Source organism: Annulohypoxylon truncatum, assembly GCF_022578515.1.
Source record: "Annulohypoxylon truncatum strain CBS 140777 unplaced genomic scaffold F4807scaffold_50, whole genome shotgun sequence".
NCBI lineage: Eukaryota > Fungi > Ascomycota > Sordariomycetes > Xylariales > Hypoxylaceae > Annulohypoxylon > Annulohypoxylon truncatum.
Window position 1 is genome coordinate 48,162 of NW_025953836.1, and position 25,387 is coordinate 73,548.

Consider the following 25,387-nt stretch of genomic DNA (forward strand, 5'->3'; position numbering starts at 1 on the left):
ACGAAACAAATGAACAGTCCATCCTCCATGTATCCGACATTAGACGTAACCAACCCATTCCTAATCCGATTATCATTCCGTGGAGCTGTAGATAACGCCAATTCCTCATTATTATGTACCTAGAAATCTCCCCTTCCTCTTTTCATTCTCTCCACTGGGTAGGTAGGTACGCTAGCCCACCTCACAAACCACTATCGATCTGATCTAGCGCGACGTTCTTCGTGAACCTAGCCCAGTCCTTGCACGTCTCGCGGACGTCGTGCGGGATATTGAACGCCGGCTTCTGCAAGAGGTCGGGCCGGAACAACATCTGCGAGAAGAAGCCGGCGGAGGCGTGCCAAGTAACGTGGCAGTGGAAGGGCCAGGCGCCCGGGTTGCGCGACGCGTCGAGCTGCACGACGATGAAGCCGTTGGCGACGACCATCTGGACGTCGCGCCGCATGGGGTTGTGCGTGTTGAGGACGGTCGTCTCGGCCGAGTAGTTGCCGGTCCCGGCGGCGAGGACGAACATGTTCATGCCGTGGATGTGCATGGGGTGGGGTCTGTAGATGGGTGGTTAGTGGAATGACTCGATTAAACGTTCGACGTGATACCGAGAGAAAACTTACGAAGGCCCGGGGTTGTTGACTATGATCCGGATGGACGAGTTGGTGCCGTAGTTGACCACATTATACTTCGGATCGAATTGGGCGTGGGCTTTGCCGGCTCGCAGGAGAGGGGGGTCGTTGTAATCGACGTGTGCGGCGACGCCCTATGGTTTATTTTGTGAGAATACTGTATTATACGTGTAGATCCATCGGGTTTTACTTACACCGAACTCCCAGAGAAAATTACCGCTGGCATTGGTCGTGGTGCTAATGTCCATATGTTGAGTAAATGATGGTTCGGGAAGCGCCATGGAATAGTACGGCTTAGTGAGAGATAGGTCGTCATTTGCACAATTACCTGGATCCGGCACATCCCACGGCGTACTCGCCGGCATGGAATTTTCGTCGGCACCATCGTAATAAATCGCAGCAAGGGCTAACGGCTGGTTGGTGTTAGAGCAAGACGTCATATTAGCACGCAGCCAAAAAGCAGATCCTGATTCGGCATGGGCGTGGACGAGGACGTCGACTCGTTGGCCTACACCAAGGGTGAGGACTTGAGTGTCATAGGGTTCGATGGTGACGAAGTCGTTTGCGATGATCGTCATGTTGTGCTGGTCAATGGAGATACGTTGTGTGCCTTCCGCGCCTGAGTTGATGAAGCGGAGACGATGAGTCTTGCCCGCCTGAAAGTTGAACTTAGACAGGCCGGCATCGTTCGTGCACGGAGTTTCATCACCTGCTTTGACAGTTGAGCAGTCAAAGTTCATCTTCCCATTGATTAGGTTGTTGTCCGAGAGGGTCTGGTCGTTACTTCCAGGGGTCATGACTTGCTTCACAACGGCGTAATAGTCAGTATGCCACCAGTCTATAACAGTATTAGCTAACAATCTATACCATTCGTATAGTTAATGCATACCACCGACCATTATCGGGCCAAGATCGACGTCGTAGTCCACGTTTCTCGGGCCATGTACGACGATGGGGCCTTGAAGACCACCAGCATACTGGGCCGAGTAGTGAGAGTGATACCACGACGATCCATACAGCTCCGCTCGAAACCTATACGTAAAGCTGCTCCCCGGGGGAATTGGACATTGGGATACTCCGGGCACACCGTCCATCCATGGGTTCCCAGTCTGCAAAAAACCGTGCCAGTGGATCGCGGTACCTTCCGGTGGATCGTCACTAATCGAGTTGGTGACTTTCACTTCGATCCAATCACCCCAGTTGGCTTCTATCAGCGGCCCGGGGAACTGGTCGTTAACGAGAAGCACCCGCTTTTCATATCCATCCGGTGCAATAACACCTCGACTAACGTTGAAGTCATATCTTCGGGTTATTCCCGTCTGGGGTGCATCAGTGTAAGGGTTGTTCGTCTTGGCCATCTTGCTGCCCCACGGGCAATCCTTATGTCCATCACCTCGGCCGCCATTGTTGAGTATCCACAGTGGGAGTGTTGGAGCTAAGAAAGTGCCCCAGAATGACTTTCTGGAGATAGTTGGTTAGATACAGTTACGGAACTTGGGCATGAACGCCGGCTGGATGGGAGCTTGTCTTACCCGTTCTGCGCGCTTGACGAGAGCTCTCCGGCTAGGCTACAACAAGACTTGAGGAACCCCATTAGAAAATTAACGATCGGACGGCTTCAAAGAAGCCAAGAGTATTAGGGGGCAGTACAAGGCTGAACGAAAGGGTTACATCAAACAACAGGAGACTATATGAGCAGGTTCCTGCAAGATGAGAGGAGATCTATACCATTATATGATCTGAAGTGAGCCAAGAATCAGTCGTTTTGCAATGGCATGCCGTTCCGGGGGCGCTCATACGGAAGGTTGAGACACAGGCGCAATACCACAGGATGTATCCCTGACTAATGTTTACAACGTCTCTTAGCCCTTGGAGCATCGTGTTCATGTAGTCGTCATCATTATCCCAGATACCATCTACGCGGTGTACGTGAATTCCATCCTAGACATGTCAACGAAGGCTTCCGAGCGTCTAAAATGAAGGATACCTACATACATGGTGGTTATTATTAGCCAAATTCTACTGGAGAAAATGAATCCGCTAATCGAATGTCGAGCGACTGACAATGCAAGGTGGACCGATGCTGTACATTGCAGCTTGGCCGAGTACTTGATGGTCATTGGCCAATCTTGAAAAGCCATCGGCCGCCCCCCGCGAGCTGGATGAGGACTGGTAATTGCCATGCCAGAGGCTGCCGATTACCTTGACGGTGATTTTTCGTAAACTATCGGGAAATTTTATCGATAGTCGCTCAGGGATGTCTTGGGCCTCGGTCCGTAATACATTTTAGACAGACTGTGTTTGAGACACACGCGCAGGTACACTGCATGTCGTTCCCCCAAGACTCGTGTTCATTTATTAAGGCGTGTTTCTAGGCCGTGATAATATAAATATTTTCAAGTAAACAGACCTGGCTTCAGGCCAAACAATATATATTCGGGCAACTTACTCGTCAGGTGAGGCCGAAATATTTGTAGAACCATGCAGGCTTGAGGTTGACTACATAAGCCACTCGTGCCATGAAGTAAACAGAGGACTATAATAAAGACAAGTGGGAGGAATAAAAAAAGCGGTAATCTGCGTAGAGGTTGAATAGGAGAGCTGCAGGGCTGTCTGTTCCTGATCATCTAGCCCTTCGAGAAGCCCCTTAACTTAATTCAGCTTCAAAGGTCTCACGCGTCCCTGACTAAACCTGAACGGGTGGCTCGATGTGGCGGCCCTTCGGAGATTCGATGGGGTAGACCATACTCAATTCATGATGAATGTCGCACCAAAGAAAAAACAAATTCGGTGAAATAGGGGAACATAAGGGGAGGGCGTTAATCGTGAGCCGCTTTCAGTACGATTTCCAGAAAAACGGTCGCCTTCTTAATACGACTCAGTTCCCTTGGTTCCCCTTGATAAGCCGATCGAAATTTCTATCCTCCTGAACTTCGATCAAGACCTCAACGCAGCGCCTAATTGCCGGTTCATCCTCAGGTTAAGTTGACACTTCACGTTGTCAGAATTGATTTATGATTCTCTTTTTTTATTTCTTTCTGAATATGCGGTGTAGTTGACAGCTGTGTGCTTCGGCGCCGCAGTGATTAGCTCATGTACAGATGGTCAGTATAGTACAACCTCCTAGTCAGTACAACACGTGTCGGCTGGTGCTGGATGCCCGATATAAGACAAGACCCATAGCACGCTCATCGAATCTGCCGTTGCTAACGGCGGAGATTCCCCATACGATATGTTAGCTGAATCTCAGCTACGAACGTCTGTCCAACGGACCATGAGGCACGATAAAAAGTTGAGATGGTCTCGATCATTGGTTACTTTCGTCTTCAATCCAATTCACCGCCTTTAAGGGGTGGGGAGATAGAAATTTATTGATTCCGTGATCGATAGGTGTACGGCCTTGGGGGCATAATGAAAGGCCGCCGTTGAGCTCGCGCAAACGCTTCAACGGCTATAGGCGATGCGTCTGTTCTTATAACGCTTCCGATGGACATGAAAAAGCTGTCCAGAATGATCAGCTCAAATATAGGTTAATAGTGACACTGCCATAGAACAACACATACCCGAATGTAGCGCCAGATCCTAGCATATACTGACCAAGGGTTCGGAATATACCATTCGGACCAGGGCCGTATCTGAAGATGTTGACAGTCCCTACCAACCAATCGTCAGTCACGATATCATGAAGAACACTAGATGAGGATAAAACCAACCGAAGATGAAGCCAATAATAACACCAACGGCTACAGTGAGGATCAGTAAGGATATGTCCCCAAAGTTGCTAGAATCACATACTGCCGCCCATCATGGCTCCCATCTTTACTGTTGTAATAACAATGTTAGAGACATCCACCCTTAGACCATCCAAGATATGGGGAAGACGAACGCTTGTCGACGGTAGAGGGGCCCTGGGGACCACGGTTCGCTGGCATAGGCGGCATCTTGCGCTGGCTTGAATCTTTCGACGCTGCAACCGAAGTTTCTGAAGTTGCGTAGTAGCCTCGTAGCCTCGTAGCCTTGAATACCTGGACTGGAGGTATAGTGTCGCAACGAGTTGAGAAGAGAAATTCCGACCGGATAGTGGGACCACTCTGCTTCTAGATTTTTGCGATAGTCGTCTGGTCTGGCCTGGTATCGTCTCGTCTTGTTCCGAGGCTTTCTAAGAAATGATTTCATAAATCAGCCGTTGTAAAGCCGGGATCTATGGATGTTTACCTAAGAGTGGGGTATCAGAAATTGTTTTATCGATAACAAAAAGAATACGTAGCTTGAATGTGACATCCATGATCTTAGGAAGAAACTAGGGAGGTCCGAGCGTTTAAGCGTCCTGTTGGTTTGAAGATCAATCACGTGATATGGGGTAGTACTGTAACTTCACCCTCGTTGAAAGTACATCGCGTCGCATGTGCATTCCTCTGCAGCAAAAGTACCTACCTATTTGGGTACAAAATGAACCCTCAGTAATCCAGTGGTGTCGGTATGTACTTGCCTAGCCTTGAAGTAGATACCTTACTAGGCATGTAGGTATGTAAGCGTTGTCAACGGAACCATCCAATGATGTAGAAAAAAATAAAGATGGATAAAGTTGGATCTCCAGGATAATGTATATATATGTATGTACGATGAGTTTATGTATTACTATAATACGATATCTTATATCAAGGAAGGTGCGAAATAAGAAATAACATTAGGTTGCGGCTGGCGGCTCTCTTCGGTGTTCTACCTAGTAGTAGTACCTTAGTAGGCCTTCAATACGTTCATTGTTGCCACATTAAAAATCTGAACTAAGGACGTAAAGCGCTTAGCGAAGTAACTTTGTAGTCGTACATACCTGTAACGTTAGCCAGCACAACGACCCGTCCTAACCTCGAACCTCCAAATCTTTACCTTTCCTCATATCGCCCAAAAGTCCAAAAGGATTCACCGTTATTTTCCACCACACGTCGACGTTGTTGTTGCCGGATGCTTCTTCTTACGTTTTGATGAATCGCATGGTATGTTGTCCAAATTTCTTTTTCTTTTATCGCGCACAAATCAGATTTCGACTCAGCTTTTCGCCCCGGTGTACCCGTAAAAACATCAATCAGCAATCAGCTTTACCCGTCTCGTCTTCCTTCAGCTTTGCCATCCCCTTAAACTAACCAATTTTTATTCTTATCTGGGCCACAGACAACAATATCAATCTATCCCTTCCTTTCGCCAGTACGTCTGAATATTTTCGATCGCTTTTTTCCGACCGTGGGCATATTCTGTACGTGAGGTGATTCGAGTCGCGTGCATGATCAACAGAAGGGGTCCGCTAAACCCCCCGACTCGACTCCTTCACCCTCCGCTTCCTCATCCACACACTTCTATTCCATCTCGCAATCTTCTGCCATAGTCTTCCTCATGACGGCTGTCGCGAGCCCGCCAACTTTTACTCAGCATAATCGGCCGGCATGGAGTATTAACGGCGGACACGCCGGTCAGATCAATCCCATGAATCCCGACGAGTTGAATCGAATGTTTATGCCCCGAAAGAATTTGCAGCGGAATAATTCGTCATCCTCTATTTCCTCCACATCATCAGTCTCTTCGACCTCGACTCTCGCCACCACCGGCTCCCAAACTAATGGAAACTCGTTGCCAACTTCAGGTGATATGGGCGCATGGAGTAATGGTGCCGGAACTCGAAAACGCCCCCAACCAAAGGCCCCTTGGCCGTCTCCTAAACCAGACGCCCAGTCAGATTTTGTGAGGATGTCCGCCGGGCGTCCGCAGTTAGTTGCTGGCATTAACGGTTCAGCACCCATGCATTCGCCTTCGCCGGTATTACCCTCTCAGGGCCTTATCGGAGCGCAACAGGCCATGCCGAGACCTATCACCGATTCCATGCCCGCTGGGAACCAGCCCGTACTTTATCTTTTGTCGCTAAACGGAACCTTCGAGCGCAAGACAATTTCTGTGCCCTTCTCCCCTGAGACCCTTAGGATCGGTCGTCAGACGAATGCCAAAACAGTTCCCACGCCGGTGAATGGCTTTTTCGATTCCAAGGTTCTCTCGCGTCAACATGCGGAAATTTGGGCTGATCGCCAGGGAAAGATCTGGATTCGCGATGTCAAGTCCTCAAACGGTACTTTTGTCAATGGCACGCGACTATCGCAGGAGAATCGGGAATCCGAACCGCACGAGTTGCAGACTTCGGACCATTTAGAGTTGGGTATCGATATTGTGAGCGAGGATCAAAAGACGGTCGTTCACCACAAGGTGGCAGCAAAGGTTGAGCATGCGGGTTTCCTAAACCCTTCGAATAGTCTGCTTGATATGAACTTTGGCGATCTTGATCCTGCTAATGGCTCGATGATGATGATGGGACAGCAAGGCGGTGTTCCTGTTCGACCACGAAATGGGAGTCAAGCGTCTATGGCGAGCAATGGACGGATTGTTCAGAACGGGGGCATGATGGGATCACAGACAAACGTCATGAGTCATCAGCGAGGTCTCTTCTTTTCGCCGATCAGCACCGAGCAGATCGTAAAGCGACTTCAGGTAAGTCACGAGCGCTCTATCCGTAGGAGCCATATCTGACCTCTCTTCTAGCATGAAATGCGAACACAGCGGCTTCAGTCGCAAGACCTAGGCCGAACAAACCAATTTCTCCAGGGGCTCCTAAGTAAAGACGACATTAAAGATAGCGAAAAACCTGAATCGATTGAGCAACCAAAATCTCAAATAATTAATGGCAATGGGATCAATGGTAACGGAATATCGTTCAGATCGGACAACAAAACTAGGTTCTCTGATCCGCCTGCACCTCCGCCACAGCAGCCATTACCTGAAAAGCCAGATGTTCCGTCCCTAAAACGGGGCATCACCGAACGCCCTAAACAATCTAACAACCAGAATATGTCACCAATCCGCCAAGACGGCAACACAAGCCAAATCCTACAGTTGACGGAGGCTTTAAACAGTGCGAAGCGAGAGATAGAATCTCAGAGTTCCCGTATGCGGGACCTCGAGGAAACTCTACAGAAAGAACGCCAGGCTCGGGAACTTGCCGAAGAGTTGGCCAGGAGACTAGAGGAATCTGCCGCAGCGAAAACGAACGGTGTTCCCATAAAGCCAGAAACCCAGGAGACTGCTCTTGAAGCAGCTTTTGAGCCACCTGTAGATGAAACATCGACACCGACTACCAACGGCACGACAGGCGAAAATATGAAGGCAGCACCTCAGGCAGAGGCTATTGAAGCTTCCGCAACACACCTACATGCTCAGATCGAATCGATGGTGTTGGAAATGAAAGATCTACGACATCAGCTAGAAACCTTCAAACAGCGAGCGGAGACGGCTGAAGCAGAGAGAGATGCGGACCGCAAGAGCCTTGCTGAAATGGCGTTGCAAATCAGAAGAGACGCTGAAGCCAGAGAAACCGTCGCAAGAGAGAAGGCTCTAATAGATTCCCGAGCTATCGAGGATTCCGAGAAACCGAATACGACGTCGAAGAAATCGCCCACCGCAGTTAGAAAGTCCTCTACGGACTCGGCGCCGGACCAAGCAAGCCCTGGTGAACTTACTGACCAGCCAACGCTTTCGAGAGCCAATACAATAACACCACAATCAGCGGCACCTGGCCTTCTATCACAGAACCAGGCACTGACAGACAGCATACCTTATGCGTCCATGATGGGGGTGGTCATTATCGGTATGGGCTTGATGGCCTATATTAATGGCTGGCAACCACAACCAAGACTTGAACGATAGGCCGACTATGCGCCATGGATCCGTAGAGAACTGCACCTTAGTGTCACTATCAGGATTGGCAAGATAATACGACTCACCCTCTACACCTCAACGAATCCCAATTCCCTTTGTACCTACTCTATAATAAGTTCTTTTGACGACATATCTTTAGATATTCGTCCTCTTGTAACATGGCATTGGTTTCGGAACAGGCGTTGGGGTAGCGGCAAGCGGTTACGTCAAGAAAGTCAAGAGTCTATGGGATCTTGCTTCTGATTTTTCTTCTTCTTTCTTTCCTGTGTCTACGGTACAAAGCATCAGGCGATTATTACGTGGTCGACCCCTTGGCCTCCCAAAGTTTTTAAGGGTTCATTTGTGATAGGATAGGGGGGAAAACGAAATATGTCTATTCGAGATTGCCCTATTACAACATAGCGGCTAGCAAAAAATGCAGTCTTTGCGCATTTCGAAACTGTAAACTTGTTTCTACTATTAGGTAACCGGGTCCAGTGAAAGTAAAGAAACGGGAGGTAATGGGGGGGCATATCATCACCATAAAACCCCCCCTTTAGAGGTAGCATATGCGGCTTGTATATTGTATGGACAATGAAATACTTTTTTTATCCCAGGACACGTCTTTAATGTGATACGTGAGACGATGTGCGGTCCATTTATTGAGAATTGCATCTAGGATGGTTCTTCAATCCATTTATCACTATACATGCTACTTGGAGAACTTAAAGTGGGGAAAGGGGTGAGAAACAATGCACGTCATGATCACTGAAAGAATAAAGCTCCGTCTTAGCAGGAATTCAGTGGAGCATTGCTTATGAAGTCTACCTAGAGTGTGGCCTAGAGTCTTGCTCCTGCCTTCGGCATTTTTGCAAATGACCCCTGTTCCTTCCCGCCGTTAATTAGGCCTGCTGCCATTTCCACCGCCCCTTCCTGGTCGAGAACATCCACGAATTGGGAAGTTCTTGCCTCCCATCCTCGGGCAGGAGCACCGTTCCTCACCTGGAAAGAACTGTCTCCTTATCCTTTAAAGCAACGTCTCCCGTCTCCCGCCTCCGTCCATGGAAACCGCAATCTTGTTCTTATAACATACACAGTCGGCGATAGCTTAGATAACCACCGACCTAGGGTCAAATATCTCATATGTGAGCTCTCGTGATATTTTCCTTCATAGCTACGTTTTAATTCCGCCGATGCGCAACTATTGCGACTCTCGTGTGAATAAATCTTTGATGACTCGGGTCCTTGATGACTGACTATCGCCGACAGTTAGCATCTGATGTGAATCGTAAAGAGGTCCATGTTCTTTGATTAGAACGGCGGTGGTGAAGTACTTACCTCAGAGAGTCCGGCGTCATCTTCATGACTCGTACATATCAAGTAGGCCCGTCCTGTGGAGCAGAAGCGCGTCTAGCCTCTTCCGTTAAAAACTTCTTTAGGAACGTTGCTGTATGCTTGAGCTGCTCGCCAATGGGCGATAACTTGGCACCGCCGTCCTCCGAGTCATCCTTCTTTTTAGCCTTACGACTGGCCATGTCGTAGAAAATTGAGGCCGCATGATTCTCGAGTACTATCATAAGGGCCATTTCGGCAGGAACAAAGGACTTCCGTGGTGTGTCAGAGTCGGATACCTCATAGTCAATCCCTAGATGGGCAATAAGCTCTAGTCTTAACGATGCCAGAAGTCGGTTGCAGGTACGCGTGAGGTTAAGATAGTCGAATTGAATGTCGGGAAGTACGGCGTCAAGATAATCTTCGACGCGTTGTAGAGCCTTTGTCAACGTTACTTGCCGTTGGTCCTTTTTTGTGGAGCCTGGTGTCGGCGATGACCCTTGTGATGCTCGGCTAGATTGTTTGTGGCCCTTACTCGCTTCATATTCAGCGGCCTTCTCCTGGAGTTGATGGACCATCCTTGGAAGAGTACTTTTGCCATTGAAATACTCTCGTAGTATGGCTGATGTAGGTGTAGGCTGTAGGTTCCACGGTCGAGGTCCAGATCCTAGTAGGGTGCGATGGATTTTCTTCAGAGCGGACAGCCCTGTTCGGTACAGAAACCGTCTTGACACCTCTTTTGATGTCGTTGGGATGTCGTTCGCGAAAATAGAATCCTTCTGGAGTTCTATTACTCGGTCCATCTCAGGCCAGGATATATCCAGCCCAGCAAGTTGTCTAGCGGCATTGTAGATATGGGCCACAGAGAAGATAGAAAAGTTGTAGTCTGCGATTCTAATTTCAGCCATCTCTGATATTGTGATCATGTCCAATACCGCAGTCCCGCCATACAACACATTTCTGTCCAGTAGAAACGTGCTAGAACTGTGAAGCCAGACCCCATAACGAACTTCTGCGCACTCCTTATCGCACTCTGCCATTTCTTGCCGTTTTGACATCAAACTTTCTCCCATTTTTCGTCGTGCTAATAGCCAGAGGGCATTGCCGTTCAAATCGTGGTCTATTCTCCTACGGACTTGAGTCACAAGGATCCGAACCTCTTCCTCATCAGGTATCTCGAGATCCCGTACCCACAAGTCCACAGCAACACCGGCCTTTTTAGGAAACCCATATCTGTCTGCATAAATTGTGACATCCTTCGGTGGTGTGTATGAATTATGTAGCGATGTGTCACAAATCTCGTGCATGTCAAGCATCACCCTGGCGGCGAAGGCGGCTTCGAAGCTGACCGTACCATGTTTCCATGTTGAGCGAAGGACGCTGTGGAAAAGGTCATAGAAGGGCAGGGCCGATTTTCTCATCCTTCTTTGAGATTCAGGCTTATCGAGGTCGCCATGGATAAAACCGTCGAAGAGACCTTCCTTAAGATCCTCTATGAATCTCATCTCGTAATAGAAGTGTTTGAGAAGACGATCTTCCGCTACGCCTCTTTGGATCCGACTATCATTAAGCATCTCCGGTACATCCTTATAGAACGTAGATATGGACATGAAAGGGTGGAAAAGGTCTGATAATCCTGCTGCAAGGGCTTCCGAACGCTCATTCATCTCTCTCAATGTCGCCCCAAGCGGCAGAAGAATGAATTCTTCATACGCGCTCCAAGATTCTAACGGAGCCGTTATCTCGCCCTCTTTTTGAAACAGCCGATCGTTTGTCAATTTGGCAGAAAAGGCAGGATAAGCGCCGCGCGAGAACCATCTTTCCTTGAACTCGGAAAACTCGTTGGACAGACCCATATCGACCAATTTCAGGGCTTCTTCCTCGGCTTTTCTAATCATGTCGAATGCCACAGCGATAGATAATGTTGCGTTCACAAGACTAATATTACCATCCATAAGTCTGTGGAATATGCGCTGCGCCTCTGCCCGCATACGATGTACGTCTTCGAAGAGTGAGAAGATGGCAAAGTCGAGTTCAGCATCCAGAGGTTCAATATCGAAAATATCGAGTTTCACTGATTCATCTGCTCCGGAAGATTCTGGCGAAACATCTCCATCTTCTAGAATATCTGGTTCATCCGGTTCAGATACGTCCTCTAGTTCAAGACACTCGAATATATTTCTATATCAAGTTAGTCATAAATAGTCATGAAAACAGAATCCCCAGTGTTACTCACGTGAACGTATCTTTCTGACTCATCTCGCTGGGTTGAGGCTTTTGCGGTTGGTTAAAACCATATTCTCCTTGGAATAAACACGTCGCTTTCTTCAAGATATTGATGAAATGATCGTGAGATTCTAGTTTGCTGCTAGAACAGGAGTTGGAGCTTTTGTACCAGCGAGCGAACCGCTCTCTTGCCTTGATGCAACGCTGGAGGGCCCTCCGTACACTGAACGGCATTGGTTCTGCCGTTCTTCTCGTGACTGCGCGACTAAGAATCTCGATCTGTTCAACGAGTTCGACCGTTGACACTGTACTCTTGGAAGAAACCTGTTCAAGGGTATCCGATGATTTCTTGGCCTCAGCTGCTGCTTCTGCTTGCTTCGCCTTTTTCCGTTCCTTGCCTTTGAGTCGTGGGGCCGGCTTCACAGTGGTCTTAATTCCAGGTATGATCTCTTTCTGTGCTCGTCGTGGTTTCCAGCCACACTTTTGAGACGATTGGTTCATCCAAGAGAGGAATACATTCGTATCGTGTTTGTACGCGAGGTACGCAGTTGCTGAAATATCGGCCATGTTTATGTTGTATCGTGAGCGGTAGGAAAAGGTAAGACGTGGTATATGATGTTGAGTAGAAAGTATTGATCAATAGATAAGGACTTTAGTTATTATCTGATGATTCTTTGAATTTCTGTAGTTGAGGAGATGATAAAAATGTTTCTAGAGAAGAGAAGGTGTGAGAGGGGAGTCCTATGGATATAAATACCATTACGGAACGAAATCGAGATATCCGTCACTGTATGACTGATCCTGCACCTACACATTCTGCGGACCAATCGCAAGTATTGCACTGTGATACTGTGATGACTAAAGAGACAGTATGTGGCTTAAGCTTTGAAGGTTTTTATCGAATTAAATTTTATATAGTCCTATTCGTGGAAGGAGCGCTTCTCTCGAAGCAACCTTCCATCTCAACTTAAAGTCACACAAGTATTATATAAGCAATATAGTTTAGTATAACCCCCTTTTATTAGTTTTCACTGTGGAACGATCACCTAGGTATCTTCCTAAAACGATGTGTACTGTATTACACTGTCTTATAGATAAAATCCCGAACAATGGCAAGTAATGATATTATCCTTCGTTTCTAAATTTCGGATGATTTATCAAGCATTATAAGGGTTGTTGGTTTCTGCGGTTCATATGGCATTGCTATAGGGAAACAGTCTTCATAGCATATCAAACTTACCTAGGTATATAATCGGGTTCGTAATGTCCTTCTTTCTTCGTCTCATTCACGAACAATTTCCTTGTAGAGGTATGAAGAGCAAGTAGCCATCATGATATGCTTGAGTGTATTCATCCGCAGTTTAAACTAGGTACCTAAGAATTTTACATAGTAGAAAACCAGTCGGATATGTATTCCGCGAATGGAAATATTTACTGGGCTTTCTGGGGTTAGTAAGGATGTGGATGGTACTCTACGGATATGGATTTGCTACTTGTGCTAAAATACCTAGGCACGCAAGGATAGAAAACTTGTACTTTACATTTCGCAATCATATGCACATCGTATTGGTTATACCTAATCTTGCACAAGTAGATCAGTAAATAATCTTGTTTCCCCAGTGAGCCATCCATGGTATGCTATTCCTATCAGTAACTCTTCAAGGAATGGGGGTGGTCGGTACTGTAAACCCCCACTTATTCGCGATTACACCGATATAAATCTTGCAAGATTCTCTACTCCCAGATATCTCATCCCGGCAGCAACTGATAAAGACTGACTAAACACTGTATTTAACTTGTGCCGTCCCGTCGCCGTATGCTAGGCTCACTTTCTGGTGCGAAAATTCGTACATTGAGTCACAGTCAGACACCTGTCGATACTTGCCGAAACACTGTGCGCGGATGTAAACGGTCATTTATCGTCCAAAGCTTCCCTTAACACTTTGTTCAATCATAAGACTAGAAATATCTCATTTTCCAAAATGAGGTCCTCCGCGTTGTTGACTGGCCTAGCCGTGGTCTCGGGAGCACTGGGTGGCAAGAAACGGCTCATTATCGACACGGACATGTTAAATTTTGACGATGACCCACTGGCAATCGGACTAGCGAATATACTGCAAAACTGGGGTGAAGTAGAGTTAATCGGTGTTATGTCAAGTGTGCAAATTCGGCAACCGCAACATTTCCATAATCGCTAACAGTATTATGAAGGTATTAATAGTCGTTACGCTTGTCCGGGCTTTGATGCTATAAACACCTACTTTGGGCATCCAGGTACCCTAACCCTCATCCATACTCAGTGACAATGGTTGAGCATGAGCTAAATGTGTGAAGATGTGCCAACAGCAATCCAGAAGCCTGTTGACAACTTAGTATGTTCTATGCGACATTGGATTCAGAACATGTGACCAGATTATGCTCATCGTACATCGCAGACACAATGGCCAGAATACCCTGAGTATGGAGACTACCTTACCGGTTTGACATACAATTTCACCGAAGACATCCGAGACGGGAGTAAAACCCCGGATCCGGGTATGTTGTTTTTATTTTCTTGCGAATTATTAATATTGTTTGGTGCTAGATAAGCGTTCAATCTAATATTCGGCTTCGCCGTTTTAGTGTCCTCATATCGATATCTCCTCTCAACATCGGCTGACAACTCCATCACGATCGCTGTGATCGGATTCTTCGACAATATGTTCCATCTCATGAACTCCGGCCCTGACCAAATATCACCATATACCGGCGCGGAGCTGCTCACCTCCAAGGTTCGCGAACTAGTCGTGCAAGCCAACGATGCAGGGTATTCATACAACACGGATACCCATAATGCGACGTTCGCCGAAGCTGTGCTGAACTGGTGGCCGGGAAAGTTAACATTCGCCTCGGACGACGTCGGTGAAAATACTATCATCGGCACCCGCATCACCACTGAATTAGACGTGACGAAGAATCCTATCGGCTACGCCTTGCGGACCAACATTGGGTACGGTCAGAAGCACTACGTCTGGGACGCCGTGGCTGTGTACTATGCGGTTTGCGGCCTGGACGATGTATTCAAATGGAAGTATCAGTCCGGACGAGTGAGTTTGAATGCCTCGGCCTACGCGACGTGGGAGGCCAATGCGACAAGCCAGCAAAATTCTATCGAGTTTAAGATATCCAACGCAACATTCGGAGCAAGGTTAGAGGACATATTATTATGGGAGCCAAACCACCCTGTGCCACGGAGGACGTATTGTAAAAATTAATCGCTGTTGACCTGAGTCTCATTATTACCTAGACAATGAACTGTTTTGAGACTTGAAGTTATTTTAGCGTATTGCGGGGTCCGTATTCTCGATCGATGAGGGGAATTATGCTGCTTTTCAAAGTAGGTCTTTTATCTATCAAGTTGTGTTGAGATACATACCTAGGTAGGTATATAACTAGAATGTTTCATTCATAGATCTCCAAGTAAGCCGATGAACTCAGCTACTAGCTGTTGTTGAGCTTGGGGGCCATATTTACGGCAGTGGTTCCATATCAGCTCCAGATACAGCGGGGCCCCGCTCTCTCTTGGCCTTCAATTTCTTTCGTATTGCTTTCGTTAATCCAAGACAGCCCAACTGGCTCAGCACATTTTCGATGAGCAAGTCGAGCGGTTGGGAGGCTTGGGAACAAGCACTCAAGGTGAAAGGGTGCCCTCCGTCTTGTTGGGTCCGGAACCTCTCGATACCCGATGAACCAGGGCATATCTTGCCCAATATTCAGGGAACCTTACCTTCAGTCGAGGAGAGGGTTCGAGAGGCGGCCGCTGCAAAGTTATACCGAAATATCAGACCATGGCAAACTCGAATTCTTCGTATCGATCCCGCGACTCATTTTGATGCGCCGGTCCTCTGCACCCTCTTAGTTGCAGATGTCATCGCCTATGAGGGTTTAGGCATAGTCGAGGAAGACGGCCCTAACGAGATTCCATATGAAGCACTTTCGTACACGTGGGGTGCGCCGGTTTTTTCGCTTCCGATTCAAATAAATGGTATCGAGTTCTTCATTACTGAAAATCTCGACTCTGCTCTGCGTCACCTACGTTTACCTGACTCTAGACGTTATCTGTGGGTCGATGCGCTATGTATCAATCAGTTTGACAATAGGGAGAAATCTGTACAAGTTGGACGGATGTTTTCAATCTACAAAAAGGCTGGAAGGGTAGTTGCATGGAATTCTGGATGGTCAGCAAATAAGAGTACCGTCTTGTCTACGGTTCTCGCAAACTTGTCGCACAGCCAAAAGCACAGCGACGACTGCCTCGCCCGTTTTAAGAGATTATATCTGTTCCTCTCTAAGGCGTGCGAGCCTCCTTTATTCAAGCGAACCTGGGTGAGACAGGAGGCCTTCGCCGCTAGAAATATCGTGATGCAATTTAGCGGTCTCCAGATATCGTGGGGAGATTATGAACGCATCAGGGACTTCATTGCGCTACTTAAACAGACGGCGGGCGTGAAACCTGAATCTTCCTTCCTGGATTTCACCGATGCCATCTATTTGAAATCCCCTTTCAACGCGATTATGACGTTGGTTCAACCAGACTACGAGAACGATCGCAAACAACGCAAGGAACATTACCGAGCTGCGGTGAATGCTCCCGTCTCACTTCTGGACGCGTTGGTATTTTCGTCGTCTTTCGGTGTGACCGACCCCCGTGATTTGGTCTATGGCATACTCGGTTTCACAACGGTCCCTGTATCGCACATAGGTATGGATATGAATCAACCCACACTAGAGGTTGACTATAACCGTTCTGTGTCCGAGGTATATCAAGACGTTGCCAAATATGAGATCACCCGAACGGAGTCATTGGACATCCTTGACTTCTCGGCGTCCCGTCCGGCTCCAACCGATATCCCTTCCTGGACTCCTGATTGGAGGGTCTATGATCCTAAACTTGCGCAGCATCGTGTATTGAATAAGACGAACTCCTGGAAGTACGGATTTATCGACGTTGATAGAATTGGTGCATCATGGAAACCAATACAACAGCCACCTGATGCTAATGGGATCTTATCGACGAAAGGCATTGTTCTCGGCATACTCCACGAGAACATTGACGAAGCTACAGCTTGGAAGCCATATATATCCCCAAGTTTTGATTCTGGATTTAAGGAGAGATTTGGAGGTAGAAGCTTCGACGACACGACACTCTTCCCAGGAGTAAGCCGAGATTATAAGGCAACGTTTGACGAAATGTTCAAAGATGGGAATCTACCCCTTTATGAAGGGAAAGTCGCTGGAGTGAGCATGACCAAAGCCGGGAAACGGCTTATGACTCTGGTTCAAAATGCAATGCTCGACAAAATCGAACATGACCTTCGAGATAGAGTGATCACGCCACCGGAACCTATTCGAGGGAACCATACTATAGGGTGTGCGTCATCAGATATCTCTCTAGCACCCAAGGGGTTTCAAGGAAACGACATCGTCGTCCTATTCCAGGGATCTCAGTGTCCCTTTGTCTTGAGGCGGTCCAGCCAGGGGAGACACACCTTAATAGGAAGAGCAATATTTCCTTTTTGGTTTGAGCATAAGTCGTCGTCTTTTGATGATCTTCGTTTTGAGGAATTGGCCTGGAGTAGCCCCAAGGACATCTTTACACAGACGTCTAACATATTGAAAAGCAGACTCAAATGGCCGGAGAAGATGAGTTCCGTTTGGAAACCCGTGCTGCAAGATGCCAAGTTCCTCAATTCGCTGGAGGACTTCCAGTTAGTTTGAACCTAGAATAACCGAGACTTCTTGACGGACACCTATTGGCTCCAGCGGGATAAGTCGAAGGCTAAGTGAATTGCATTAGTGTCAAGAGAAGTAACTAGTCCGGTATCGGTAATGTTTTGCTTCCAAGACTTTGGAGATCGGAGATCCTGCTGCGCTATTGCATAAAGAAGCGATAATAGGGAAGCTCGGGACTCGTCTCCACATTGATACGTAGCATACCTACGATATCACAACTGACTCAGACAACAGCGTACCTTCGCCTCTATCGGGAAACGAAGCCTAGAAATTGCTTAGTACGTCATGTTTAATTCAATGTAACTTCGGCTTCGGGCTCAGTTATTCAACACATGAAACTGTAGCCTTCATCGATTGATCCAGGAGACTCACATGCTGATATAGTTCGTTTTCCTAGCTAACAAAGCTAGATAATCTAGCAGCTGTCCATATCCACATATTGTAATATATCGGGTTCCTATTTCATCTCAGTATGGGTGCCTTCTTCGAAACTATCCCAACGTATGTAATATACCGAGAGTTCTTCTGTTTCCTTGGCTTTTGAAGGGGTCGGAACTTCTCAATTGAACGGGTGGAAAAACCACCACTCCTGTGACATAAATCACTAACTCCAATTGCTAGCTCTCTCATCAAGTGGATTCTTGATCAGAAGATCTTCTGGGTATCAACAGCACCGTTATCGGGGAAAGGTCACGTTAATGTCTCGCCAAAGGGCGGACAAGCCTTCGGTGTCCCCGACGAGAAGACGTTTTGGTATCTCGATATGACGGGCTCCGGAAACGAGACTATCTCGCATCTTCTGGAGCCGGGCAACGGCCGCGTCACTATTCTCTTTAACGCCTTCGAGGGCCCGCCGCGCATATTGAGGCTCTGGGGTAAAGGGCGGGTACTGGAAAGCGGGTCTCCCGAATTCGACGACATCGTGCAGCGGGAGGACATCGAGATAATCCCGGGCATACGCTCCGTCATCGTGGTCGATATCCACCAGGTTGGTACCTCCTGCGGATATAGCGTGCCCCTGTACGACTTCAAGGAGTTCCGCACGACGCTCTACGACTTCTTTAGGCGCAAGGAGGAGAAATATCTCGCCGGAAACGAGAAGGAGAGCATGGACCGTTACTGGGCCCAGAAGAACGCGTGGAGCATGGATGGCCTGCCGGGCATGCAGAGAGGGCTCGAAGCCGGGCGTCTTTACGCCATTAAACCGGTGAAGAAGATGGTTGGACCGCTAGCCCCTAAGAATGGGGCTAATTTAAGCCTTTGGCGGAGCGGCTTTCATGTGGAACATTTCGTTATCATCGTTCTAGCTCTCTTGCTTGCTATCGCGCTGGCTACACATCCTGCTCTTCAGCATCAGGCTCAGACACGAATATTCAAGGCGGTGCCAGGAGCACTTCCAAGTTCTGTCCGATTCCGAGATTGATACTGCTCACAGGTCTATCCCCCCATCGTTAGTAAGAATACTTGAGGGTTTATAGCGCAAGACAAGTGGCTTGTGTGATACCAGATTGGCCGCATAGACATATTCTAGGAATTCTGTTGGTCATTGAGATATTGGTATTGGTTGCGGTGAAGCTGATGCCCTATGACAGTCTTCAAAATGAGTCATTGGTTGTCTTACCTCTGAAGTACAGTCTAGTTAGTGGAAGAAATCCGATCAGCAGAGTATTGGTTAGGTACATCTCCCTATTCGTTTACCGACAATTCGGAAACTAAACATTCATTATTTCATGCTTTCTCATCAGGCTAGCTCAGGATATTTTGAAAAGACTAGGGTTTCTAATAAAAAGAAAAGTTTTATCATGATACGATATAATACGCAGTAACCGTAACCACACCTCAAAAATTCCGTAGAGACACCTCAAAATCCCATTTAGGTTTAGTGGATTATTGGTTTTTAAATTAGCTCAACACCACTTTGGACCAATTAGCTTACAAGCTTCAAACAGCTTTCTTGCAATATCAAAAGTTTTATATTTGAAAAATAAAGTATATACCATTAGATAGAGATTAGCGAGAGGATTCGATTGATCCAGGTTGCACTTGTATCAGACATATAATGGCAGAGATATCATGAAGAATCCAGTGGATGAGTAAGCAAGTGCGCTGGGGTTGAGGGGTGTCACGTGCCACCTAAATGTACCGCTCACTTACTTTAAAGAATATTGACACATGACAGAGGTGATGCAACTGAGTAAAATATATATCATTGGACTCCTTGAATTGAGGGCTTTGAAATGATATATTATTTATTCCTTGAGACCCTTTGAAGCAAGACCCAGTTCAGTTTCATTAAAATGTCAGTGACTTAGGCGCGGGGCGGTTATCTAGCTTATGTAATTTTGCTTAGGTAATTCGGGATTTGCGTTTTTCAGCCAATGAATGGTGAGTTAATGATGGGATAGCCAATAAAATCAATGTCATAGCTTTAAGCTAGTCTAAAAATGGATTTCTCTGTTTGTGGGATAAAAGCACTGTTAAATTAGTGTAGGTGGTGGAGTGGCGCTAAGCCCAATTAGGATTTTGAGGTGTCTCTACGGAATTTTTGAGGTGTGGTTACGGTTACTGATAATACGCGTATTATATGCGCAGAAAAGATAATGACTTACAATAGCTAGTTTTTCATGATAACTGTCCGTGCACACAGATATCGCTACCCCTATTAGTAGTACATAGGTACTGCGCTTATCGTAAGTTAGGGAGTCGGTTTGAATGAGATTCGACCAGACGAGGAGCAAATCCTTTGGAAGAGACCGATTAATAGTCAGATAATTTTTCAATTTGTCTTGAACTTAACCGAGCCTGCGTGAGTAAGACTTCAAGATGACAAGACCTTGTGTTCACATAACGGAGCCAAGAAAAAGACACGGACCCTTTTAATCACCTAACCCACTATTCTATCGGGCATGATCCGCAAAAACGTGGCGTCTCAATAATGACAAGATTGGTCAATGAAAAGGGAGTACGGCATCGTCAATGGCGCTTCTCGTGCGACTGCAACGGCGTCGAACTTTTCCCCGAGAGTAGGTTCCTAGTAAACATAATAATTTTGCTGTTCATGTTTGCTGAGAGGCATTTTACTGCGACCTCATGATGTTACAAACCTGCATGCTCGACACTATGCGGACATGTGTAGTGCAGCCGGAATCTATGCTAGGAAATTATTCCCGAAACCCGGCCTCTAGCTAGCCCCTAGCCGTAGATCCTCTACTAACTGCGCACCTCGTAAGGCCGTGCCTCGGTATTGAATCGCTTTGTCACTTCAGCTCCGGACTATTAGAACTTTTATAAACCGAGCAGTAGAAGAAATGTGTTGTACTTAACAACTTTTTAAACATCAACAAAGCCATGAGAGCAGGTATCAATGATAAATAAACCGCATTTCTAGCGCTAGATGGGCTATACTATGATTTAGTAAACTCCACCGAAGCTTGAAACATAGGTACCTGATAGGAGGATCGCATCCCATTCCCGAAATGGCATGTAAGTGGCGTATTTCCTTCATTTCATTCGCCCGCAGGGGAAACGCTGACCGAAAACCTCAGTAACGATAGCGGGAGCCGCCGCAGGCAGCGCCGCGCTTGCGGCATACCTGGACGCCCGGTTCCACATCCGCAACGACATCAAGGCGGGCAGCAACAAGCGGCGAGCGGCGCGGTGGCAAGCCGACATCGCGCGGCAGATCCGCGACGGCAAGACGCACGTCTACCACATCCTCGAGGAGCAGGCGCGGCGGGACCCGGGCCTCGTCTTCATCGTCTTCGAGGGCCGCGAGTACACGTACGCCGAGTTCTTCCAGGCCATCCAGCCCGTCGGCAACTGGCTCATGAAGGACCTGGGTATCAAGAAGGGCGAGATGGTCGCCCTGGACGGCGGCAACAGCCCCGAGTACGTGATGCTCTGGTTCGCGCTCGAGGCCATCGGCGCCTCCATCGCCTTCATAAACTGCAACCTGACGGCGCACCCGCTCGTGCACTCCGTCAAGGTCGCCGGCGCGCGGTACCTGCTCGCCGACTCCGACGTGCGGCACCTCGTGTCCCCCGTCGAGGAAGAGCTCAGTTCGGGCGGCACGCAGACGCTGTACTACGACCCAGCCTCGCTCGGCGCGCACGCGGACGCGGAGCCGCTGCCGGACGAGCGCCGTGCCGGCGCCAAGCCCACGGACGTCGCGTCGCTAATCTACACGTCGGGAACGACGGGCAAGCCTAAAGGCACGATCGTGACGCGCGCGCGCACGATGCTTTTGCGGGCGTCGAGCAACAAGATCGGCCTGCGGCGCGACGACAAGATGTACACGTGCCTACCGCTGTACCACGCCTCGGCGCAAGGGGTCTGCTGCCTGCCGATCCTCGCCACAGGCGCAACCATGGTTCTCGGGCGGAAATTCTCGCACCAGACCTTCTGGCCGGAGATCCACCGATCCGGAGCGACCATCATCCAATACGTCGGCGAGCTATGCCGGTACGTGCTGAACGCGCCCGCGTCGCCGCTAGACCGGGGCCACAAGGTGCGCATGGCGTGGGGCAACGGGATGCGGGCGGACGTGTGGGAGGCGTTCCGGCAGCGCTTCGGGATCGACGAGATCTACGAGTTCTACAGCAGCACGGACGGGATGGGCATCATCGCGAACGTGAACCGGGGGGACTTCTCGCGGGGCGCGATCGCCGTGCGCGGGCCCATCTGGCACCTGCTCAACGGCGCCGCCGAGGCCCGCGTCCGCGTCGACCCGGATACCGAGGACATGGTGCGCGGGCGCGACGGGTTCGCCGTGCGGTGCGGCGCCGACGAGCCGGGGGAGCTGGTGTACCGGCTCGACCCCAAAAGCACGCTCGGCGTGCCGAGGTACTACGGCGACGCCGCGGCGTCGGAGAAGCGGATGGTGCGCGACGTGTTCGCGAAGGGGGATTTGTGGCTGAGGATCGGGGACGTGATGAGGCTGGATAAGGACGGGCGGCTGTTCTTCGTGGATCGGCTGGGCGACACGTTCCGCTGGCACTCGGAGAACGTGTCGACGACGGAGGTGGGCGATGTGGTGGGTTTGCACCCGCAGATCGCGGAGGCGAACGTGTACGGTGTTGCGGTGCCTAATTCCGAGGGTCGGGCTGGATGCGCTGCTGTAGTTGCCGCGGAAGGGATTTCTAGTAATCCTGAAGACATAGCGAATGGGCGAGGTCTGGACCTAAAGGGGTTGGCGGAGCATTGTCTAGCAGAACTGCCACGATACGCAGTGCCCATATTCATCAGAGTTGTTAAGCAGCTCGAACACACGGGGACGATGAAGCTACAAAAGGGACCGTTGAGAGCTGAAGGAATCGACTTGGACGCTATCGAGAAGGCGGCGAAGGAAAAGGGGGGAGATCCAGATGCGATATACTGGCTGCCCCCCGGTGAGAAGAGATATGTTCCTTTTTCGAAAAAGGATCTCCAAGAACTTAAAGGGGGCAGGGTCCGTCTTTAATAATACGTGTGCATACATACCTGGGTCCTTAAATAACCACCTATTATATTGTAATGAAACCATACAATTCGGTTACCGTATTTTCCATACTATTTATCTTTCATGTATACCTATGTAGTCGGTCCTATAAAAACCCAAGTCGTTGACTTAATATTGCGGATTCAATATTCCCCTTGGAGAGGCTAGACTACCATCTACACTCGGTAGTGCACGTATTGGCCTAATAACATCTCTAATTATGATTCATCAACCATCTCAATTGGGTATAAAATCGCAAAGGATGAATTCGTTATACTAGGTATCCGTTGTGAACCGCAGAGGCTGCGGATGCCGACGAACGACTCTTTAAAAAGACCTACAACCGTACGCTGAGGCCTCCCACCATACGTACTCAGTAGACGCAATTAGAACGCCCAGTAAACCTTGACCTCAACCTTTTGGACGTTGTTCGTCCATCCTGGAAATCTGGCATGCCCCCAGACAGTAATCATGTCGCCAAGCTTCAAGTTCTTAAGGAATGCACCATTTCCAGTACCTGTGCCTCGACCAGCATCTTCCAACGTTTGCGCTGCTGCCGATTCTGGTTCTACATCGTCGTCCCAAGACCACTCGACATGATAATGCTGAAAGTTTCCTTCGGCGTGCTTGTTCAGTTGTATCAGGCGACCTTGGTTGGGTAATAATTCATGATGGTATCGCATAAGAGCACCACCAGCGTCGACTTCTTCTAGTGGAGGCCAAATTGGACGGATTGCACAAGTTGGAATGCTTGGAGTTTTCTCTGCGTCTTCCGACCCTAAATGATCTGGACATTCTGATACGCCTAAAGCACGGTCAGTACATCAACTATTCATAGGGATTCGCGTCGGGCTTCTTACAGTCGTTTTCTTGGTCGAAACGCTCCAACCCGACGTCAAACCAAGTCCACGAACCGGTGTACCGTCCGTGGTTTTCCCTATCGCCGCTCCAGCCTTGGTCGCAACTCACGATGTCAAAAACCACCTTGCGGAATGGATGCTCTAGCGAGGAGAAAGAACCATCTACGAGCTCTTGCAAGTCAGACTCTGCATATTCTTTCTTGAGCCGTTTAGGCGCAGACTCGACTCTCCAGAGATCTCGGTTAGACCGTGACCATTTGGTCAGTCCCAGAGGTTCAGTACGAAGCTATCGATTAATGTAAGTAATGTTGAAAGTATAGAACTAGATTTAAAACGAAGTTCTACTAACCAAGAATTGATCCTCAGCTGGGTATGCCCCAAGAATTGTGATCTTCCGTTGAGGATTGTTGCTGTAGTCGATGACGGTGGCAGCACAAGCCCAATACTCAGCGCGATCGAGTATCATATCGACCAGCTCCGGAGGCATGTTGCTAACTTTGGACAAAATGTCCTTCACCTCAATGATATCTTCAGGTCTAGGTTCGTAGAGGCTGCTAGGGGTAGACGGCTCTTGTTCGTCGTGTCGGCCCGGAGCCGGGGCTATAGGACCCCGTCTACGGGGGATGGTGACTCCTCCTCTGCGGTTGATCATGATGGGAATAGTTGAAGTGTTTGTAGTTCTCTCGTTAGTGCTAAAAATTCGAGGTATAAGTATTATTGCGACCAGAAAGAATAGGGCGATGTCGAAGAGATCGATCATGTTTTGGCGAAAGGTAAGTGGAACTACAGTCAGTTGATTAATTAGTTGGTGACTTTAATAGGCCAAGGTTAGGAGAAAATGTGTAGGCAGGCAAGGAATGTGCAGGATATGCGGGGGCAATTATGATGCTCTGGAAACTGTAAACATGGAAGTTACACAATTACTGGAGAATACCCAGATAGTACCTACTTCGTACGTCAGTTATTCTCAATGGGACGTTTCAGAGGCCAATAAACGCGGCTAAAGATGGCTGTGTCACCTATCAACGTCAGCTCCTCGTTTCCGCCTGCCGGCAACTACGTATGTAAAGGTGTGGCTAAGATGGCGGGATTGGCATAACCAGACGCCGATATATTATGCCGTTGGTCGTTTTTCAAATTCGGATGACTTTCTGCGCCGTACACGTCGAGCATTTTAGTTGTGACATCATCTGTTACCTTGGCAGCTTGGAACTTTGTACATTGGCACCAAACAAGTACCTACGTAGCTTGTTATCGATTGCATTTATGAACTGGCCCGGGATTTTGGGAACCGACAGCTTAAAATGCGGATCATATGGGGCGAAAAGGGTAGGTGGGGCGCTAGTGGGGTTATTCTCACTGGGAGCTAAAGA

The 25,387-nt window shown here is 48.3% G+C and overlaps 9 protein-coding genes across 9 annotated transcripts; 5 read left to right on the forward strand and 4 right to left on the reverse strand.

The window, feature by feature from the left end:
• Window positions 1-181: 181 nt before the first annotated feature.
• Window positions 182-1,975, reverse strand: F4807DRAFT_454341 (putative multicopper oxidase; the record flags this gene model as incomplete). Its single annotated transcript, XM_048000566.1, has 4 exons — window positions 182-542; window positions 609-751; window positions 812-1,455; window positions 1,507-1,975. 4 exons carry the CDS (start codon window positions 1,973-1,975, stop codon window positions 182-184), a joined length of 1,617 nt encoding a protein of 538 aa, XP_047849375.1.
• Window positions 1,976-3,985: 2,010 nt separating this feature from the next.
• F4807DRAFT_465222 (reactive mitochondrial oxygen species modulator 1-domain-containing protein) lies at window positions 3,986-4,558 on the reverse strand (the record flags this gene model as incomplete). The annotated part of the gene is made up of 5 exons (XM_048002248.1): window positions 3,986-4,118; window positions 4,181-4,271; window positions 4,331-4,360; window positions 4,413-4,439; window positions 4,504-4,558. 5 exons carry the CDS (start codon window positions 4,556-4,558, stop codon window positions 3,986-3,988), a joined length of 336 nt encoding a protein of 111 aa, XP_047849376.1.
• An 805-nt stretch (window positions 4,559-5,363) lies between these two features.
• On the forward strand, window positions 5,364-8,964 carry F4807DRAFT_445309 (uncharacterized protein). Its single transcript, XM_047999728.1, has 2 exons — window positions 5,364-7,145; window positions 7,197-8,964. The coding sequence occupies exons 1-2, from the start codon at window positions 6,006-6,008 to the stop codon at window positions 8,355-8,357; spliced, it is 2,301 nt and encodes a 766-aa protein (XP_047849377.1). The 5' UTR covers window positions 5,364-6,005; the 3' UTR covers window positions 8,358-8,964.
• A 212-nt stretch (window positions 8,965-9,176) lies between these two features.
• F4807DRAFT_471684 (uncharacterized protein) lies at window positions 9,177-12,473 on the reverse strand (the record flags this gene model as incomplete). The annotated part of the gene is made up of 2 exons (XM_048002947.1): window positions 9,177-11,861; window positions 11,917-12,473. The coding sequence occupies 2 exons, from the start codon at window positions 12,471-12,473 to the stop codon at window positions 9,725-9,727; spliced, it is 2,694 nt and encodes an 897-aa protein (XP_047849378.1). The 3' UTR covers window positions 9,177-9,724.
• Window positions 12,474-13,667: 1,194 nt separating this feature from the next.
• On the forward strand, window positions 13,668-15,348 carry F4807DRAFT_314563 (uncharacterized protein). Its single transcript, XM_047995105.1, has 5 exons — window positions 13,668-14,063; window positions 14,118-14,180; window positions 14,241-14,278; window positions 14,342-14,441; window positions 14,529-15,348. The coding sequence occupies exons 1-5, from the start codon at window positions 13,889-13,891 to the stop codon at window positions 15,158-15,160; spliced, it is 1,008 nt and encodes a 335-aa protein (XP_047849379.1). The 5' UTR covers window positions 13,668-13,888; the 3' UTR covers window positions 15,161-15,348.
• Window positions 15,349-18,272, forward strand: F4807DRAFT_314564 (heterokaryon incompatibility protein-domain-containing protein). The gene has a single exon (XM_047995106.1). It carries the CDS (start codon window positions 15,537-15,539, stop codon window positions 17,661-17,663), a length of 2,127 nt encoding a protein of 708 aa, XP_047849380.1. The 5' UTR covers window positions 15,349-15,536; the 3' UTR covers window positions 17,664-18,272.
• F4807DRAFT_314586 (uncharacterized protein) lies at window positions 17,842-19,260 on the forward strand. The gene is made up of 3 exons (XM_047995107.1): window positions 17,842-17,956; window positions 18,089-18,179; window positions 18,300-19,260. Exons 2-3 carry the CDS (start codon window positions 18,151-18,153, stop codon window positions 19,099-19,101), a joined length of 831 nt encoding a protein of 276 aa, XP_047849381.1. The 5' UTR covers window positions 17,842-17,956; window positions 18,089-18,150; the 3' UTR covers window positions 19,102-19,260.
• Window positions 19,261-20,963: 1,703 nt separating this feature from the next.
• On the forward strand, window positions 20,964-23,258 carry F4807DRAFT_314653 (fatty acid transporter). Its single transcript, XM_047995108.1, has 2 exons — window positions 20,964-21,161; window positions 21,224-23,258. Exons 1-2 carry the CDS (start codon window positions 21,155-21,157, stop codon window positions 23,134-23,136), a joined length of 1,920 nt encoding a protein of 639 aa, XP_047849382.1. The 5' UTR covers window positions 20,964-21,154; the 3' UTR covers window positions 23,137-23,258.
• A 95-nt stretch (window positions 23,259-23,353) lies between these two features.
• On the reverse strand, window positions 23,354-25,054 carry F4807DRAFT_445338 (uncharacterized protein). The gene is made up of 4 exons (XM_047999729.1): window positions 25,034-25,054; window positions 24,364-24,959; window positions 24,015-24,300; window positions 23,354-23,959 (listed from the first exon to the last, which is right to left on the reverse strand). The coding sequence occupies exons 2-4, from the start codon at window positions 24,772-24,774 to the stop codon at window positions 23,541-23,543; spliced, it is 1,116 nt and encodes a 371-aa protein (XP_047849383.1). The 5' UTR covers window positions 24,775-24,959; window positions 25,034-25,054; the 3' UTR covers window positions 23,354-23,540.
• Window positions 25,055-25,387: the final 333 nt, after the last annotated feature.

What these genes read in the sequence shown, in the direction of transcription:
- F4807DRAFT_314586 (XM_047995107.1), top strand. Translation starts at nt 18,151, where the DNA reads ATGGGTGCCTTCTTCGAAACTATCCCAAC. An exon ending in TTCTTCGAAACTATCCCAAC is followed by an intron (nt 18,180 to 18,299) that starts GTATGTAATATA and finishes TCCAATTGCTAG; the next exon opens with CTCTCTCATCAAGTGGATTC.
- F4807DRAFT_314564 (XM_047995106.1), top strand. Translation starts at nt 15,537, where the DNA reads ATGAGCAAGTCGAGCGGTTGGGAGGCTTGGGAACAAGCACTCAAGGTG.
- F4807DRAFT_314563 (XM_047995105.1), top strand. Translation starts at nt 13,889, where the DNA reads ATGAGGTCCTCCGCGTTGTTGACTGGCCTAGCCGTGGTCTCGGGAGCA. An exon ending in CACCTACTTTGGGCATCCAG is followed by an intron (nt 14,181 to 14,240) that starts GTACCCTAACCC and finishes AAATGTGTGAAG; the next exon opens with ATGTGCCAACAGCAATCCAG. An exon ending in GAGTAAAACCCCGGATCCGG is followed by an intron (nt 14,442 to 14,528) that starts GTATGTTGTTTT and finishes TCGCCGTTTTAG; the next exon opens with TGTCCTCATATCGATATCTC.
- F4807DRAFT_445309 (XM_047999728.1), top strand. Translation starts at nt 6,006, where the DNA reads ATGACGGCTGTCGCGAGCCCGCCAACTTTTACTCAGCATAATCGGCCG. An exon ending in AGATCGTAAAGCGACTTCAG is followed by an intron (nt 7,146 to 7,196) that starts GTAAGTCACGAG and finishes CCTCTCTTCTAG; the next exon opens with CATGAAATGCGAACACAGCG.
- F4807DRAFT_445338 (XM_047999729.1), bottom strand. Translation starts at nt 24,774, where the DNA reads ATGATCGATCTCTTCGACATCGCCCTATTCTTTCTGGTCGCAATAATA. An exon ending in CAGCTGAGGATCAATTCTTG is followed by an intron (nt 24,301 to 24,363) that starts GTTAGTAGAACT and finishes ATTAATCGATAG; the next exon opens with CTTCGTACTGAACCTCTGGG. An exon ending in TTTCGACCAAGAAAACGACT is followed by an intron (nt 23,960 to 24,014) that starts GTAAGAAGCCCG and finishes ACCGTGCTTTAG; the next exon opens with GCGTATCAGAATGTCCAGAT.